The 16,822-nt window shown below is 45.1% G+C and overlaps 2 protein-coding genes across 4 annotated transcripts in view; one reads left to right on the top strand and one right to left on the bottom strand.

Moving 5' to 3' along the window:
- On the bottom strand, nucleotides 1-16,774 carry NUBP2 (NUBP iron-sulfur cluster assembly factor 2, cytosolic). Of its 3 annotated transcripts, none has more exons than XM_080981852.1 (7): nucleotides 16,618-16,774; nucleotides 11,145-11,263; nucleotides 6,354-6,552; nucleotides 5,039-5,193; nucleotides 3,230-3,340; nucleotides 1,596-1,665; nucleotides 1-705 (listed from the first exon to the last, which is right to left on the bottom strand). In XM_080981852.1, exons 1-7 carry the CDS (start codon nucleotides 16,634-16,636, stop codon nucleotides 560-562), a joined length of 819 nt encoding a protein of 272 aa, XP_080837978.1. In that variant the 5' UTR covers nucleotides 16,637-16,774; the 3' UTR covers nucleotides 1-559. The 3 variants fall into 3 exon arrangements, with proteins under 3 accessions (XP_080837978.1, XP_080837979.1, XP_080837977.1); XM_080981853.1 differs by lacking the exon at nucleotides 16,618-16,774 and adding an exon at nucleotides 16,122-16,143; XM_080981851.1 differs by lacking the exon at nucleotides 16,618-16,774 and adding an exon at nucleotides 12,253-12,295.
- SPSB3 (splA/ryanodine receptor domain and SOCS box containing 3) overlaps nucleotides 12,376-16,822 on the top strand; it is a 19,993-nt gene continuing 15,546 nt past the window's right edge. Inside the window, exon 1 of the mRNA XM_080981839.1 lies at nucleotides 12,376-12,725. Coding sequence (XP_080837965.1) covers nucleotides 12,602-12,725 — 124 coding nt within the window. The 5' untranslated portion in view covers nucleotides 12,376-12,601. The remainder of the gene's footprint in view (nucleotides 12,726-16,822) is intronic.

The raw sequence follows: 16,822 nt of genomic DNA, 5'->3' as shown, positions 1-16,822 counted from the left end.
TGCAGCAAATATGATTTATTGGATGTGGGTTGCTCAAGATGACCGACTCACAATTGAATTCTGCAGAGCAGTCAAGGAACTGCTGGCGGAGGCTTTCGCGAGGACTGCTGCATCACACAACACATACTGAACTGAGTTCACAAGGTGGAAGGCAGGGAGCGCTAGAGTGCCAGCGTCCTACTGGTACTTCTCTGCTCTTTGGGGGTGTGTAAACTTCTCATTTGTCCTGCCCGAGGAAGGGAGCAGAAACACCATGTAGTCGAGATCCTGGCCTTGGAAAAACTGAACAAAGGGCTAAAAACGAACAAACCCACCAATGGGTGGACCGCTCCAAAGCAGACACTGCAGTCACTCATACGGAAGGCAAACACTGTTGCAGACAAGGCACTGTGTTCTGCCCAAATCCAGCCCCTCTGAGTCCATCGCTTTCCGAAAAGCCTTCCCCTGCCTTGCTGAGCCTTCTCAAAAGCCGCCCCGTTTCCTGGCCAGCTTCTCTCACTTCTCTTGGTGCGGCGAGGAAGATGCTGAGTGCCCGTCGATTGCAGCCTGTGCTTCCGTTTCAGGAGCTGCAAGCGGACGCCCCAGCCAAGATCTGCCGGGCGATGTCGGCGAGCGCAGGGAATGCCAGGCTCTTGGGAAATTCCTGGAGGAAGTCTCTGCCTTGTTCCAAGCTCTGGCTGAGCTTGGGGTCCAGGGGCACGCACCCTGTGCAAGAAGGGGTGGGGTTGCAAGAAGGCAGGAGAGGTTTAAGAGGGAAGAGGGAGAGAAGGTGAAAAGAGGAAAGAGGGGCAGGCTCTCCCATCTCCCATCCTACCTGACAACAGCTGTATACTGACCAGCAATGAAGCTCTAAAGTACAAGGATGGGGAGCTTGTGGGCCCTTCAAAGGCTGTGGGGTTACACCTCCCATGATCCCTGACCAAGCTCTATGCTGGCTTGGGCTGATGGGAGTCCAACGACAACTGGGTCATAGGTTCCCTGTCCCAGCTGCTTTTGGGATTGTATCCAGCTAAGAGATCAATTTCTTAAGGGTGAAAGTCGAGACTAAAACTGTGAAAGATTCTGCTGCTACAGCGGGAGAGGAAGCCCCTTTGCAGAGGATGCGAGTCATCTGGCACAGGGCTCAGCAGCCGTTTCTGACACTTTGAATCACTGTGAGTTCGTACTGAATTGAAATTAATTGTTTGATTATTTTGTTTTGGGGTGGTGTGGGTTTTTTTTGCCTTATGGAGTTGTTGAGATGATTATAATCACTGTAATGTTTGCTAATTTTAATGCTATTGTCATCATTGTGACCTGCTTTGAGCTCAACGTGGTTGCAGGAGAAGCGGAATTTGAGTATTCAATCATCAACTCAGTTTTCCCAGAGCGGTTCCTCTAGGTGGCTCCTCTAGCTGACTCCATCTATTGCAGCTCTGTCCTCCTTTGCTTTGGATCTGTCCGGTGATGCTCCCTGTCAAGGTCCAGACTGACACAGCCTTATGGCCAGGATCTTTCTTAACCGTATTTAAAGTGTTATGTGGATATCAAAGTCACAAGAAAACAATCATCACAACTTTTAATGCTTTCCTAGAGGGTACTCCGGATAAACTCACCTAGGAATGGGACCTCAGCATGCTTGGCCAGCTCCTGTCCACCTCCTTTGGAAAAGACATTGGTGCATTCCTAGAACAGAAGAGGAAGCTTAATTCTAGAGGAAAAGTGGGGAGAAAATTCTGGAGGAAAGGTGAGGTGTAAATAAATTAATTCATATAAATACAGTGGTACCTCTAGTTGTGGACGCGATGCGTTCCAGGGTGCCATTCGCACCCTGAAAAGTCCGCAACTAGAGCGGCGCTTCAGCGCAAGCGTGACAGAGCGCTTCTGTGCATGCGTAAAGTGCGCAGAACGCTTCTGCGCATGTGGCAAAACCCGGAAGTACACACTTCCAGGTTTGCCGCGTTCTCAAGCCAAAAAGACGCAACATGAACCTAACGCAACACGAGGTATGACTGTACATATTTATATACCACTATTTCATAAAAACAGCAAAGCAGCTTACAATAATATCTATTGTAATCTACATAATATCTACAATAATATCTATTTAAAATAAAAATGTGAAAATTTAAAATCAGAGACAATTAATTAACTATTACGGAAATATTTTTTTTCTTAAGTTGCCTGCCAGCATAGGAAAGAGGCATTTAAACAGAAGGCAGAAACAGAGAGCTGACTCTCTATGGACAGAGTATCCCATAGGATTGGACCAATAACATGAAAGGCTGTTTTGTGTTGATGCCAAATGAGCGTTGCCACATCAGGGGACAACCAAGGATGCTTCTGCAGATGCTCTCAGTGTTAAGCTGGGCGAAAAGCCAGTCCCTAAGGTACCCTGGACCCAACTTGCTCAGGACTTTGTAAATTAACACAAGGAACTTGAACCTGGCTTGGTAGCAGATGGGCAGCCAGTGCTGATGTTTTAGCAATGTTGTCTGTCGGCTCTCCCCATGAGAGTTCTGGCCACTACATTCAGCACCACGCTGCAACTTCTCAACCAAGCCCAAGGGCAGCCCCACATGAGCGCATTGCAGTAATCCAGTCTCAAGGTTACTAATGCAGGGACTACAGCTGTCGAGCTATCAGGTATATGTGAATGCCCTCAACTCACTCTCCCTTTACTGGGTACCCCTTTCTTATTGGGGCAGCCTAACCCACGACATTTCCCACCTTCTGGTCAAGAGGAAGGGAAAGAGGAGGCGAGAACGTTTTCCGCTGTGGTGCCAAGTAGTTTGCCCTCTGTAATGCTCCCTTCCTCTTAATGCTGTGCTCCTGATGAAGATCCCCACACTCAAAGCTTCTCTTGATAACAGGAACGTCTAAAGGATGCTATCTGAGCAACAGAAGCTTCCCACTTGGGCAAAAATGCATCAGCAGGAGGAATTTCCTTTAGGATCACAGTGTTGGGAGTCCTAACTGGTTTTCCACCCTGCACCTGGTATTTCCTTCCCAAAAAGAAAAAGACACATGAAATGTCAGCTCTGTCTCTCACAAATATCATGCCATAAAGTTTGGCCATTAGCAATCATTCTCCTTGGTAAAGCAGAAATGCTTGCAGAAGCTCCACCAGAGGACACAACCCTAAACTTGCACCTGCAATCAGGTTTTTAAAAAATCACTCCAACGGCCACCAATCTCAGCTTTTAATAAATTTGCGCACGCTGAGCTTAACTCAGCCCCTGGCTCTTACCGAACAGTGCGGGCAGACGAAGCCGCTCATGTTCTCCACGATCCCAAGGACCCGTAAGCCTGTCTTCTTGCAGAAGGTCAGCTCTCGCCTCACGTCCCCCACCGAAACAGCCTGGAGAAAGAAGACAATCTTGCGTAATACGGTGGTAATAGGGCGGCAGCAGGAAACAAAGCTGAGCAAGAGGTAAACAGGTCTGGCAAAGTGAGCAACCTTTTCAGCAGCCACAAATGTGTTATTTTAAAGCAAATCTCAAAACTGTAGAGAATTTTCACATGATACTGAAAGCTGCCTCGTACCAAGTCGAGCTGCAATGGTTCTTTGATCCAAAGCTGTCAAATGCACCAGCAAGCATTTAGCAGCAATTTCCTTGGAAGCTGAAAGTTGAGTTGGATGCATGGTTGGTTTGGACGCAGGAATCCGCCTCATGCCCACAAAGACCACAGGTCCATTTAGCACAGTATTGTCGCTTTGACTGGCAGCAACTCTCCAGGGTTTCAGGAAAGCGTCTCTCCCAGTTTTACCTGCAGATGCCACGGAATAGACCTGGGACCTTCTGCACGCAGAGCAAATGCTGTACTACTGTGCTACAATGGATGTGGCTGTCAAACCCTATGTTTTAAAAAACTAATAGCTGTGTTGTTGTGATGGACAGGTAGTTTATAACTAAACTATGCAACAGATGCTGAGTACTGTATTATACAAGCCAACTGTAGTGCAGGGGAGAAACTTTATCCAAAAACGTCTCTTGTGGCTATAAGAGCACCCCCTGGTGTCTATACATAGCTACAGAAATTGCCTTTGAGAAATAACACCTAGAGCACACTGATTTCCCCCCCTATATAAAATGATTAAAGCCAATATTTTCAGGATCCTCGAATAAAATTTCCGGTATCCTGCAGTGCCAGGATGCTAGTTTGTGTTCATCTGAAAGTCTTGGTGATTTGATGTGCCCAGCAGAATGCTGAAGGGCAACTTCGGCGAGAATAGCCCAGAACCCCAAAAAGCAATAACTGATGCTATAATCAGAATCACCCCAAGCGACTTATGCTGGAAACTACCTAGAAGTATGTAACATGAGAAAATAGATAGCTAAGATGTGGAACCAAAACATATTTTATGAGAACTAAGGACAATGGTTAAAAAAGGGGATAACTTTAGGGGGAAAGGGAATCATTTAGTGAATTTTAGAGACACAAATATTCAGTTTGCAACGAATGCTACGACAAACCATGGTTTAGTGCAAACAGCCAATTGTGTGGGTTCCCGGAGTGAAGATCATAGGCACAGAGCAACCATTCCTGCCTCATCTCCTGGTCTGCTGCCGCCCTGCTATATGGGGTCAAGTCATTGTTCAGCTTTTGGCTCCAAGGAGCAGGGCAGCAGCAGGAGCGAGCAAGGAACTTGCTCCAGGAACTCGCACATTGGTTTGTTTGCACTAAGGCATGGTTTGGCTCATATTACATACAGAGTCGGTTTATTGACACCAAGCCCACATTTATACTTTATGATGAATTCAGAGAAATCATAGTGGAAGTTGGCATTTTCAATCTAGAGCTTTCAAAAAGCTACACATATAATGCATAAAGTTTATTTAGGTGCACCTTAAGTTTCAATTATAGACACTTCCAGTTTAAAGATTTGTAGGTGTGTAATTAGCTATGTGAACGTGTGTGTGTAGCTATTATTATTATAGTTGCTTTGTTCCTATTATTTGTCACTTTTGTACAGGTGCGTAATATTTTTTTAATTAAAAATTGCAGGAAAACCCAAGAAATTAAAAGACAAGAAAAAGAGAGAAGTCATCCGTACCTGCGGTGTTGTAACAAGAATTGCCCCAAGAGGCTTATAAGGCCGAAGGGATTCTACGGTGGAGATATGCTCATCGGATGTGCCAGGGGGTGTATCCACAATCAAGAAGTCAAGTTCTCCCCAGGTGACATCGGAGACAAACTGCTTGATCAAAGCTATAATGAAGTATAGAATGGGAAAATATATTGGACTGCATCCAACTAAGTTCTACTGAGCAGCCCCACTGAAATGAATGAACCTGAGTTAATCATGTCCGTTCATTTCAATGGATCTGCTCCAAGTAGAACTTAGCGTTGGAGGACCCACACAGACACAATTCACACAATAACCCCGTGGTGACAGGAGCAGGTCCACCACACAGGTCCTGGATGAAGACAGGAAATGGGCGGAGGTGATGGGGGCGTGGCCAAAGACCGGTCTGCCTTAGGTCACATTAAAACAGTGTAACCCTCCATGTCGTCTGCTCACGTCTTCCGGTGACATTGCTATCTGCAGACCCTGTCCATACAAACCTGCCCAAATCTAAAGATCTTCCAAAGATGCACTTGTTTATGTCCCACCGATATCAGAGGTTCATTTGTACAGGACAGGAGGAGACTTGAGACAAGGCCTCATAATGGCTGTGTTCAAACTCTGAAACTCCCTTGCAACGGAGAACTAACTTTTTAAAAACTGACCTGCAATTTAATCAAGTTTCCTTTGTTGATACTTGTTTTAAATTGGCAGCTGTGATGTTGTTGTTTCTAATTGACTGTTTCTTCCTGCTCTTATTTTGTTTGTCGCCGCTTCTTGATTATGGTTGCGAGCTGCCCCTGGGGTGCCATGCAGAAAGGCGAGGACTAAATGGCATGTATTTTCTGAGCACATGGCCCCAAGCAGGAATTTCGAAGGGATGCAGAAGGATGGTGGTGACACTCATTTAGGGTCACCCAAGTCACTTGCCACCCATGTAGACCCTGTGCTAGTCCTCTTGTCCTCCCGCAGGAGCTGGCAACTGCTGGCTGGATGCACGGAAGGAAAAACAACACAGCAGAACTGGACCTCCCAGTGCATGTTCAGAGTGCGAAGAGCTAACTTGGAGCACTGTTGCCTGGAGGAGATTCTTACTCATTGTAGCTGGCACATTTGGAAACAGGGACGTGCGTTACCCATTTGCAAATAGGTCACTTGCTTTGCTGCCTTGGGGGGGGGGGGAAGGAACAATAAACCTCCAGGCAACTGAGTTCAAAAGGTAGTTGTCCCCAAGACCGACTGGCTTAGGCCAAATATCACTAACAGGGGCACACGGGTAAGTAAACATTTGTATCTTCCATACCATTTTTCTTTGGTCCTCTCCATATTACGGCATCGTCTGGCTTTTCCAGAAGGAAGCCAATGGACATGACGGCAATGCTTTTGTCTTGGCCAACAAAGACCGGCACCCAGCCACCGTCGCACTGGTGAACATCTCGGTCCTGCACATTGAGCATGCGCGGGATGCTGGGGCCACAGAGGTCTACGTCCAGGATCCCGACCTGCATTGGGAAGACAAATGGGGGGGCCTGTTTAGTAAAAAACAACCAAACAACTAAAAAAAAAAAAGCAACTTGCAAGCCCAGCGTATAAAACCTTTCTCTGGACATGGCACAGCAGGCTGAGGAAAGGTAGGTGAAAGCTGCAGGATGGGATAAAGATGAATTCTATCACTGTAACATTCTGCAGTGGTAGGCAATCAAGTCCTTCAGTGTAGCGGCACCGATGACCATGAAGGGGGTGATTTTGCCTCTACATCAGGGTGCTGGCCTGGGATGAAAACTGCTCTGTCTACCTCATGACTCTTACCTACTTTAATCCCCCTACCCTTGCTCCCTGATAAAATTGGTGTGGTCTTGGAGGACTAAAATTTTTGCTTTTTGGGTGGGGAGGGGAGGCTGGATTAGGTCCCCAGGCTGGTGTGTGTGTGTGTCTGTGTGTTTACCTGCCCTGGCATTCAGAATGTGCAGATCAGATCAGTACAGCCATATGTAAAGGTAAAGGGACCCCTGACCATTAGGTCCAGTCGTAGCCAACTCTGGGGTTGCGGTGCTCATCTCACTTTATTGGCTGAGGGAGCTGGCGTACAGCTTCTGGGTCATGTGGCCAGCATGACTAAGCCGCTTCTGGCGAACCAGAGCAGCGCACGAAAACGCTGTTTACCTTCCCGCCGGGGCGGTACCTATTTATCTACTTGCACTTTGACGTCCTTTCGAACTGCTAGGTTGGTAGGAGCTGGGACCGAGCAACAGGAGCTCACCCCATCGCGGGGATACAAACTGCCGACCTTCTGATCGGCAAGCCCAAGGCTCTGTGGTTTAACCCACAGCGCCACCCGTGTCCCTACAGCCATATGTACCTACCTACAAAACTAGGAAATGGCACCTGCTGGAAGCAGCTCATTAGTTAGCCGATCACCAGAAACCCCTCCTGCCTCCCATTCCCGTTGAGCCTCCTCCATGTCTGATGGGTCAATAGCCTTCTAGGCAGCCATGACAGAGGGTCCATGAATGGGCAGTGCACTATAGGCTGGGGAAGGGGAACATCTGGTTCTAGTGTCATGAGGGAGAAAAATGTTTCCCTATTCACTTTTCTATGTGATGCATGATTTCATACACTTCATAGAGTCATAGAATTGTAGAGTTGGAAGGGACCCTGTGGATCATCTAGTCCAATCCCCTGCAATGCAGCTGTCCCATACGGGGATCAAACCTGCAACTATTATGTCACATCTTACCATGCCTTCCCAAATGTTGCAATCTTTTTCTCAAGGGTTCAGCTCCATCTCTTCTGAGCTCTTTCCCAAATGAGACCATGGGGAGGGGACTTGAACCTGGGACTACCCATGGACTGAACCTCTGATGTTTCACTGGGTTACAGTTCCACATGGAGGCCTTACCTGTCCTCACCATGGACTCTCTCCTTAGCCTCTTATCTCACCAGATAGTCCTGGGCAAATTCATTTCCAAGCAGGCCATGTCAAGCCACATGGGCCTCTGGGGAGGGAGCAAGTCAGACAGGGAGGGGAGTGAGAGGCAACGTGATGGAGGCGAAAATTTTCCATCATGGAATTTTAGTAAAGGTAAAGGTAAAGGTACCCCTGCCCGTACGGGCCAGTCGTGTCCGACTCTAGGATTGTGCGCCCATCTCACTTAAGAGGCCGGGGGCCAGCGCTGTCCGGAGACACTTCCGGGTCACGTGGCCAGCGTGACGAAGCTGCTCTGGCGAGCCAGCACCAGCGCAGCACACAGAAACGCTGTTTACCTTCCCGCTATAAAGCGGTACCTATTTATCTACTTGCACTTAAGAGTGCTTTCGAACTGCTAGGTGGGCAGGAGCTGGGACTGAACGACGGGAGCTCACCCCGCCGCGGGGATTCGAACTGCCGACCATGCGATCGGCAAGCCGATCCCACTGCTAGATTTTTCCACTTCCATATCTAAAAAGCACAGTTTCGTAAACATTCATTAGTAACATAATGAATGGATACAAACCTGTAAGGTTTTATAGACAGTTTCAGGGGTATAATTAACTTTTCCCCCTCCAGGTGACTCTCCCTATGGAGCACCCAGGCACATACAGTAAATTTAAATGCTTACCTCCTTTGGGTGTGTGTGTAAAAATTAATGTTAAACAGTGTCGCTGTCTTACCGTGCTAACAGCACTGCGTAGGTGTTGGTATCGGAGTTGGTGTTCAAAACCTTCTAAGTGTGGATCTCAGCGACAATTTACCCCGTGAAATTGCCCAGTGGTTTTTTTAAAAAAACATATTTTTATTAAAGGTTTCTTAGTTTACCAAAATACATGCATGGTCTCTTTTTTCCAAGCTGCATTTTCTACAGATCAGTTTCATTTGTGTGATACAGTAGTGTTACATACAGTGTTAGGTTAGGAAGAAAAGAGGGGGAGAGGGGGGGAAATAGTGAGTGGGGTTGGGTGACAATGTTTCTATTCTTCTACTTAGTGTATGTGTGGGGTTTTGTGTCAGCGTCACTTGTGTGGGTTCTCTTACTATTTTCTTGTTGTATTTCCTTGGTGGTGAGAGAAGTTGGTGGTGGCCTAGGGTGTGGTTGGTTGCCTTTGGTTGGCTGTAGTGAGATTTGCTTTTGTGTGTGAGTGGGGTATGTGAGTGTGTGTTTTTGGATCAGGTTAGTCAGATTGATTCGTATGCTGTCGCGGATTCTTGTTGCTGGGCCTAGTGTTTATTTGAGGACCCATGAAAACCAGTGCGCGGAGACCCGAAATCTGGAATGAATGAGAACGTAACTCTGTCCACTCATTTCCTGATGCACATGGAAGGACGTGCTTGCTAGGGCCTCTGACTTCATACAGTTCCCAACAGCCCACCCAGGGAGCTGACAGGAGTACAGCAGACTCCCCCTGAAGCCCCCCCCCATGCCTAAGCACCTGGAAGAATGAAGAGGTGGGATGTTGGGAACTCAATAGAAGGGAAGGGTCAAAGAGCACAGCCTGGCCCATACCCCTCACGTAATGGGGACCTCATGAAGGGGAGCACCTGAAACCCTAAACCCAGTCCCACACAGTTAATCCCCTTTGTCCCTCTTCCTCCAACCAAAGTTTCCATTTACCAACCCTAATTCTGCTCTGTCTTCCAACTCCCTGACCCCATACTCCATGGACTCTCCCACTTCCCTTCAAACATACAACGTAAGAAGTGGATAAAATACCAGTAACACTGAGTCATTTCAATGGTGTAATTAACTCCCTGCACCCCAGCAAATACAGCTAATTTAATTTCTTAGCCTGGGGGGTGGGAACAAGCTCAAATTAACGTTACAGTTTTGAGGGCCTTGGTTTTTGCTTCTTGAGATGTAAACAATGTACACAGGCATATACTGCCGAGTCGTCATATTCTTAGATATCTTTAGTTATTCCGGAAAAAAACCCTAAAACCCAAAACTAAAACCAATTTGCGTGTAAAGCTCCAGCTTTGTTAGACTACATTTAGACCACATTAACTGCACTGTTATTGATTCCTCCTGTCCCCAAATATGGTTTCAAATACTTCTGAGTATTGAAAAAAACCAAGAGATGAATACATAATATTAAATTAAGGCATACTTGCCTAGATTTGTTTGCTGATCAAAGTTCAGCTGCCTTAGCACTCTGCCTTAGCACCCCCCATTTTCCAGAAAACCCACATCGCTAGGACCAGAAGGATCACACCTGTTTCACTTTGAAGTTCGGTCACCTGACATCATGGTGACATCGGGCAACTGGTGAGTGGGAAGCCCTGCTCATCTGTCAAAGTGACTCGTAGGGGGTGGGGGGTGCTCAGGATCTGCCCTGTACACTGGACCCTGTTCCCTAACCCTCTTCAAAGAGTTCAGGGTAGTATACATTAAGGCTTATCCCCAAGAAAAAATGTGTGGAATGGAGGTACATTAGATTGGGAGACGGCACATGGGCCAGGACCGCTGCAATCACTGCTAAGCAGGGATCTGGGTACTGTGGGTTCACATTCAATCTTTGCTTTGAGTCCTGGAAGACCTGCTCCCTGTCTTGCAGGCCTCTTCTCACCTGGCCTGAGAGGACAGGGCCTTGACTGATTCCAGCTGCAAAAGCCGAGGCTGCTGAAGAGGCCAGAGACCATCATGGCTGTTTCTTAGTGCAGACCCAAGTCATTGAGCCCCCATGAACCACCACTGGCAGCAACAGCAGCAGACATGTTCTATGCTTATGATAACAGTTTATTCTCTTTTTGATTATGCTGTTTTAAATGTGCATTCTATATTGGACTTCCTTTAGGAATGTTTTCTTTTGAAACGTTTAAGAAAACTTTGCCATTGTCCACTTTGCCGCTTTAAATGTGCATTCTTGTAGTTGATCTCCTTGGTAAAGTTTTATTTTGAAATCTTCAAGATAATATTTTAGTTTCCTGTTAACTATGTTGCTCTGAATGTATACTTGACTTTCTTCATTGATGTTTGATTCTGGATTGTTTTATTTGATGTTTTAATGTAGGTTGTAAGCCGCTTTAAGGTCCCTCCCTCGCTTAAAACTATAAAGCAAACAGAAATGAAATGAATAACAACAATCCAGTGCTCTAACCACTATACCACATGGTACATACCTTTTTCCCAGTGTGATGCAGGGCCAAAGCCAGCTCTGTTGAGATGGTGCTCTTCCCTACGCCCCCTTTCCCCGATAGCACCACGACAATGTGCTGGACCCCAGCCAGGTTACCTCCATCTGTAAGGGACAAGAGGTGAGGAAACGGTTATCGTTCCGTCTGATTTCCAATGTTCTGGTTGCAAGTGAGGTTGCTTATGTGCACAAAATGGCATCTGTCAGGCACAAAAGGAAGGTATTTGGCAGGTGAGGGATGAGGGTGTGGGGGAACCCAAGTTTGCAAAAGTACCATACTTTTCTTTTAATAGGGGAAAACCCTAAGGTGGGAGAAATATGCAATACAGCCGAGGACAGAGTGAGCTCTGTGGTCATTTATTTATTATCTGTTAAATTTGTTAGTTGCTTAGCCTTTTCCAAGGCAACCCAAAGCAACTTATAGCCAAGCAAACAACCCACAGCCTGATACATTTAAACCAACATGGTTTCTCTATAAAATGCTTAGAAATGAATGCTGCAGGTGGCTTTAAAAATAAAGTGTGGATAGCCAGATGGGCGGGGTAATAATAATAATAAAATTATTATTATTTAAAAACAACCAAAGTGGGTCAAAAGAAAGAACAATAAACAATCTTAAACATATTCTGCTGATTTCCATAGACATTACAGTGGTACCTCAGGTTACATACGCTTCAGGTTACATATGCTTCAGGTTACAGATTCCGCTAACCCAGAAATAGTACCTCGGGTTAAGAACTTTGCTTCAGGATGAGAACAGAAATCGTGCCCCGGCGGTGCGGCGGCAATAGGAGGCCCCATTAGCTAAAGTGGTGCTTCAGGTTAAGAACAGTTTCAGGTTAAGAACGGACCTCCGGAACAAATTAAGTACTTAACCCGAGGTACCACTGTACTTCAAAGTATGATTTCAATGTATGAAACTGCATACATTGCCACAAAAGCCACCTTTTTATTTTCTCCCTCGATTAAGTGTTTAATGTACAGGTTCCCACAATGTTTGAAGCCAAAATCTGTTATGAATTGCAAATTCATCCAAGCACCCAACACATTTCCCCCCCCCCCCCATTTGTATTAGCAATTCTCTCAATTCAGACCTCCACTTGCACTAACTAGTTGTGGCATTTTGGCTTATGACAGTTGGAAGCCAAATTCCATAGCGATTAGAATTCCAGGACACCTCAGTCACTGGCTTCTGTAGTAACAAAGCCATCCAGGATGTCTCCCATTGTAAAATGTAAACACAGCCATTAAGTGATCATAGACTCGCGAGGCAAAAAGGTGAATAAGGATGGACAACTTGAGTCACCCAGGAATTTCCTGCACCTTCACACAGCCAGGCTGAGGGAACATCTTAATAAGGCTTAAGTTCCCCAACCGTATCAGAAGCAGAAGACACTTTTCTCCTCGGCGGAGGATTTTGGACATTTAAAAGGATATTAAAAGATGGATACTGAGGAAGAGAATTCTTGGCACCCTGTGGGGGATCAAAATCAATCGAAGCAACAAGATTCCCTGGAGATGGAGCCAACCATGACCTTGGCAGATGTCATTAGGAAGTCCACGAAAGGTAACACCGGGGTGATCTTTCCTCCTTTCCTACTGCTAAAATGGCTATTAATATTAAAATATTAATATTTATTGAGAAAGGCATGAGGTCATGTTGAATATTAGAAGCTTGCTTGTCAGCTGTCATCAACAGAGAGAGTGTTCTGGGTGACATTTAGTTCTCTTATTGGTGAACAGACAAGAGAGAGGGAACGTGGCGACTGAGTAGCAAAGATCAGTTTGCGCAAAGGGGCCCCCAAGCTACAAAATTAAGATGGCATCCCTCTATCTAATTTTTATCCCAACTTTCCTTTAAGGAGCTATGGTGGGAAACATGATCCCTATATCTTTAAACACACACACAAACACACACAAAATATTACACAATATTGTTATTTGTATACAATACAATGCATGTTATAAATCATCATGGTATAAAAATAGCACACACAGTGTTTTCATTTCTTTAAATGTTTTAACAGTGTACACTGCCGTGATATCTTATGATATGGTGGTACAGAAATACTTTTATAAATATAATAAATAGGGTTGTATCCAGTGCTAGTCCTACTCAGAGCAGAATCACTGAAATGAATGGCCATGACCGACGTAGGTCCATTCATTTCATTGGGTTTACTTCTGAGTAGAACTTGGTTGGATACAACCCACAATCTAAGGCTTATTCTTATGGTTTCTTATATTAGTAATATAAAGATGTCAATAAATATTTGCACAATGCACCAGTAAATATGCTCAGGTAATTAAAAGGACAAGATAATTATAGATCTGTTCTTGAACTACTCAGATACTAATATCACCTTCCTATCTTTTGTCAAATAATGTATTGATTAACTCTATAAATTTGTTTAGACTATTTCCTGACTTGAAATTCTTAATCTCTCAGTTACAAAACTCCAGCTATTAATCACCTCTTTGGCCTGTGCTTCCGCCTCAAACATAGTTGTCTTGTCATATCTATTACCTATAATAGACTTCTCCCCTCACAACAGCTCTGTGAAGTAGGTTAGGCAGAAAGACACTGACTGGTCAAGATTTATCCAGTAACGTTTATAGCTGAACATGAATCTCCCAAGTCAGAGACTTAACACTCCAATCAATTAGGAGAATATAACTGTAAAAGTGAGTTGTTCCACACAGAAATAAGTCATTTTTACACTTAACTTTATGTAATGATGATGAGTGATATATAATATATACACAATTTCAATAATCCTTCAGTCTTGGAACTTAGGAAAGTATTATCCCCTTATTGCAGATGCAAAGACAATGAGAGAGTAGCTTGCCTAAGGCAACCTAGAGGGTTCATGGCAGATAGGGATGGAAACAGGAACTTCCTCATTCATCCCTGAGACTCTTAGTCTTCAAGTCTTATGTACACTTTCCTGGAAGCAAGCCTGAATGAACACCATAAAACATCTGAATAAATATGCATAGAATTGTACTGTTGGTCACTGTTACACTTAACCATATGATTAAAAAAATACTATCAAATGGCTAGTGTGGTAATACCCCCCTTTCGAAAGCACAAGCCAAATTTTATATAGCAAATGTAAAAAGTCTACTGGGAAAGCTTGATTATTTAAATTTTATTTCTATATGCTTTATCTCACTATGACCAATAGTTATAAAACCCAAAAGTGTAAACTGATATAATGATAATTTTCATAGTATGTTATTTGTTGGGTTTTAATTAAGTTGGGTTTTATTGATTTATCCTCCCCCCTCCCCATTTCTCAACCTATTTGTTATCTAATGTCCATTTCCCATATTATATACCACAATGTCCTAAACTGAACTGATTTGGAATACTGTGCCCTGCATTTAATAGAATAATAGAACCATAGATGGAGCCAGAGTCAATGACAGACAGGGTCAACTAATTTCTCTTTAGTCCCCATCCTCCTCCCTGCTGAGTTCTACAATAGCAACATGGAGATCAAGGCTGAGGAAGTTGACCAGCAGTGCTGTCCACTAGGGCTGGTTACCTATAAGAAGGCAGGGGAACTGTGGGCTGTTTGACAGCAGACAGAGTTTGGCAGGGCAGATCCCCATTTGTCCCTCCACAGTGTACAACGCAAGGCCTAAGCTTCCGAAAAACACTGCACGCCAGAGGCAAGTCCTTCTGCCAACATTCAAATTTTGCATTCATAGGTGCTAACTTGAATAAAATATTTTTTTGGGGGGGGGTGTTTCTGCCCTGGGGGGGTTCTGCTCTGCCCCCCCCACACTTCTGCAGAGCACACCTTCCTCCACTGTGCACAACTGGGCACTGGTCTCTCCTCCCCCCGTCCCTACGCAAGAACCTTGTTTAAATTACAGTGGTACCACTACTTGCGTTCACCTCACCACTACTTGCGTTCACACATGCGGCAAACCCAGAAGTGTTTTTCCGGGTTTTGCCGTGCGTGCATGTGCAGAAGCACTATATTGTGCCGCGTGCATGCGCAGAAGCGCTATATCGCACCGCACGCATGCGCAAAACAGGCACCTCCGGTTGCAGAAACCTCGGGATTTAAATGTTTTAAGACATTACATTTCAATAGCCTGCACTTACTGAATTAAGGACTTAAGAGCCAGTGTGGTGTAGTGGTTAAGAGCGGTAGACTCCTAATCTGGGGAACCGGGCTTGAGTCTCCGCTCCTCCACATGCAGCTGCTGGGTGACCTTGGGCCAGTCACACTTCTTTGAAGTCTCTCAGCCCCACTCACCCCACAGAGTGTTTGTTGTGGGGGAGGAAGGGAAAGGAGAATGTTAGCCGCTTTGAGACTCCTTCGGGTAGTGATAAAGCAGGATATCAAATCCAAACTCTTCTTCTTCTTACAATTTAAAGCACTGAAAATTGTTAAGATTAATTTTAGCACATGTGAAGAACAAAAGTATATGTCAGGGTGGGGAACCTTTGGCCCCCCATCATCCCTAACCATCAGTCATTTTGGTGAGGACTGATGTGAGCTGGAAGTTCAGCAACATCTGGAGGGCCAGCTGTTTCTCACACACCAGACCAACAGGAAGTTGAATATGAACCTTAACTCTTCACTTTCTAAGTGGCTCTGAAATGCAGAAACTGCAGTGGCAACTTTGATCAGTGGTAGAGTAAGCTGTCCTGCCAGGCTTAGTTACATCACTTCTACCCGCCTTGGGAAAAGAGGTATTAAAGCCTCTTGTTGTACACAGTTTACCTGAGAAGCTCAGCACATGAAGAGGTTTGAGCTGGTTGCTCAAGCCACATGGATCACAAGCCACTCTTGTGTTCCTATATCAATAATTTAGGAACTTTCACGACTTTGTAACTAAGCTAAGTTGTACTGCCTGTGCAACTTTTCTAAACTGATGTATGGAAATGTACATGAACCTGACCTTTGAAGAGTTTGTAAGTAAACCATTTTTTAAAACTTACCAAACATGTAGTCGTCTTCTTATGCTGGTGTAAGAGGGAAACTTTAGAAAGAAACTTTTAAAGGGGACATTTTAGAACTCACTTGGACATATTTTAAAGATCTAACGACCTGTATTTCCGTGCTTTACTTTGCTGCATATTTAGTGGCTTTAAACCTCTGCTGGGGTTTTCTCACTGTAGAGCACTTGCCCCAAACTTGGATCTTGGCATATTCCCCACCCCTCTCTCTTTTGCAGCAGCGCAACTGTCATTAGCCTCAACTAAGGAAGAAAGCTGTAATCCAGCAAGGTCTGGAGGGCAGGTTCAACATCATTGCTCTTATTTCTTTAGAAAAAGTTCCTGTGCTTTAACAGCAGATAGTCATCTGACAGGCGCAGATTATCCCATTGTTGTTGAACATCTGCTTCTCCACAGATGTTAAAAAGTACAGGAAGCCTAGTTAACATCCAATCGCCTTCCCCAGCGACCATGCCTTCAAAGCCCATCAATCACTCACCCTCTGCGGCTTCCTCCATGTTGCTTCAGCAATTCCTCACCACTTCCGACTTCGTCAGGTGATTGACATGCACCTTGACGAATGAACTGACAACGGGGGTTTGCTTTGCCCGTCCTCTAACGAGTGACATCAATCTTGTCCAATGAAGAGGCAGCTGGGGGATCACGTTGCCCGCCTTTGTTCGGTCCTCGACTGAGTGACGTAA

The sequence above is a fragment of the Podarcis pityusensis genome (genome assembly GCF_964106645.2).
Source record: "Podarcis pityusensis genome assembly, chromosome: 14".
In the NCBI taxonomy this organism is placed as follows: Eukaryota; Metazoa; Chordata; class Lepidosauria; order Squamata; family Lacertidae; genus Podarcis; species Podarcis pityusensis.
This window is presented reverse-complemented; position numbering and strand designations above follow the sequence as displayed.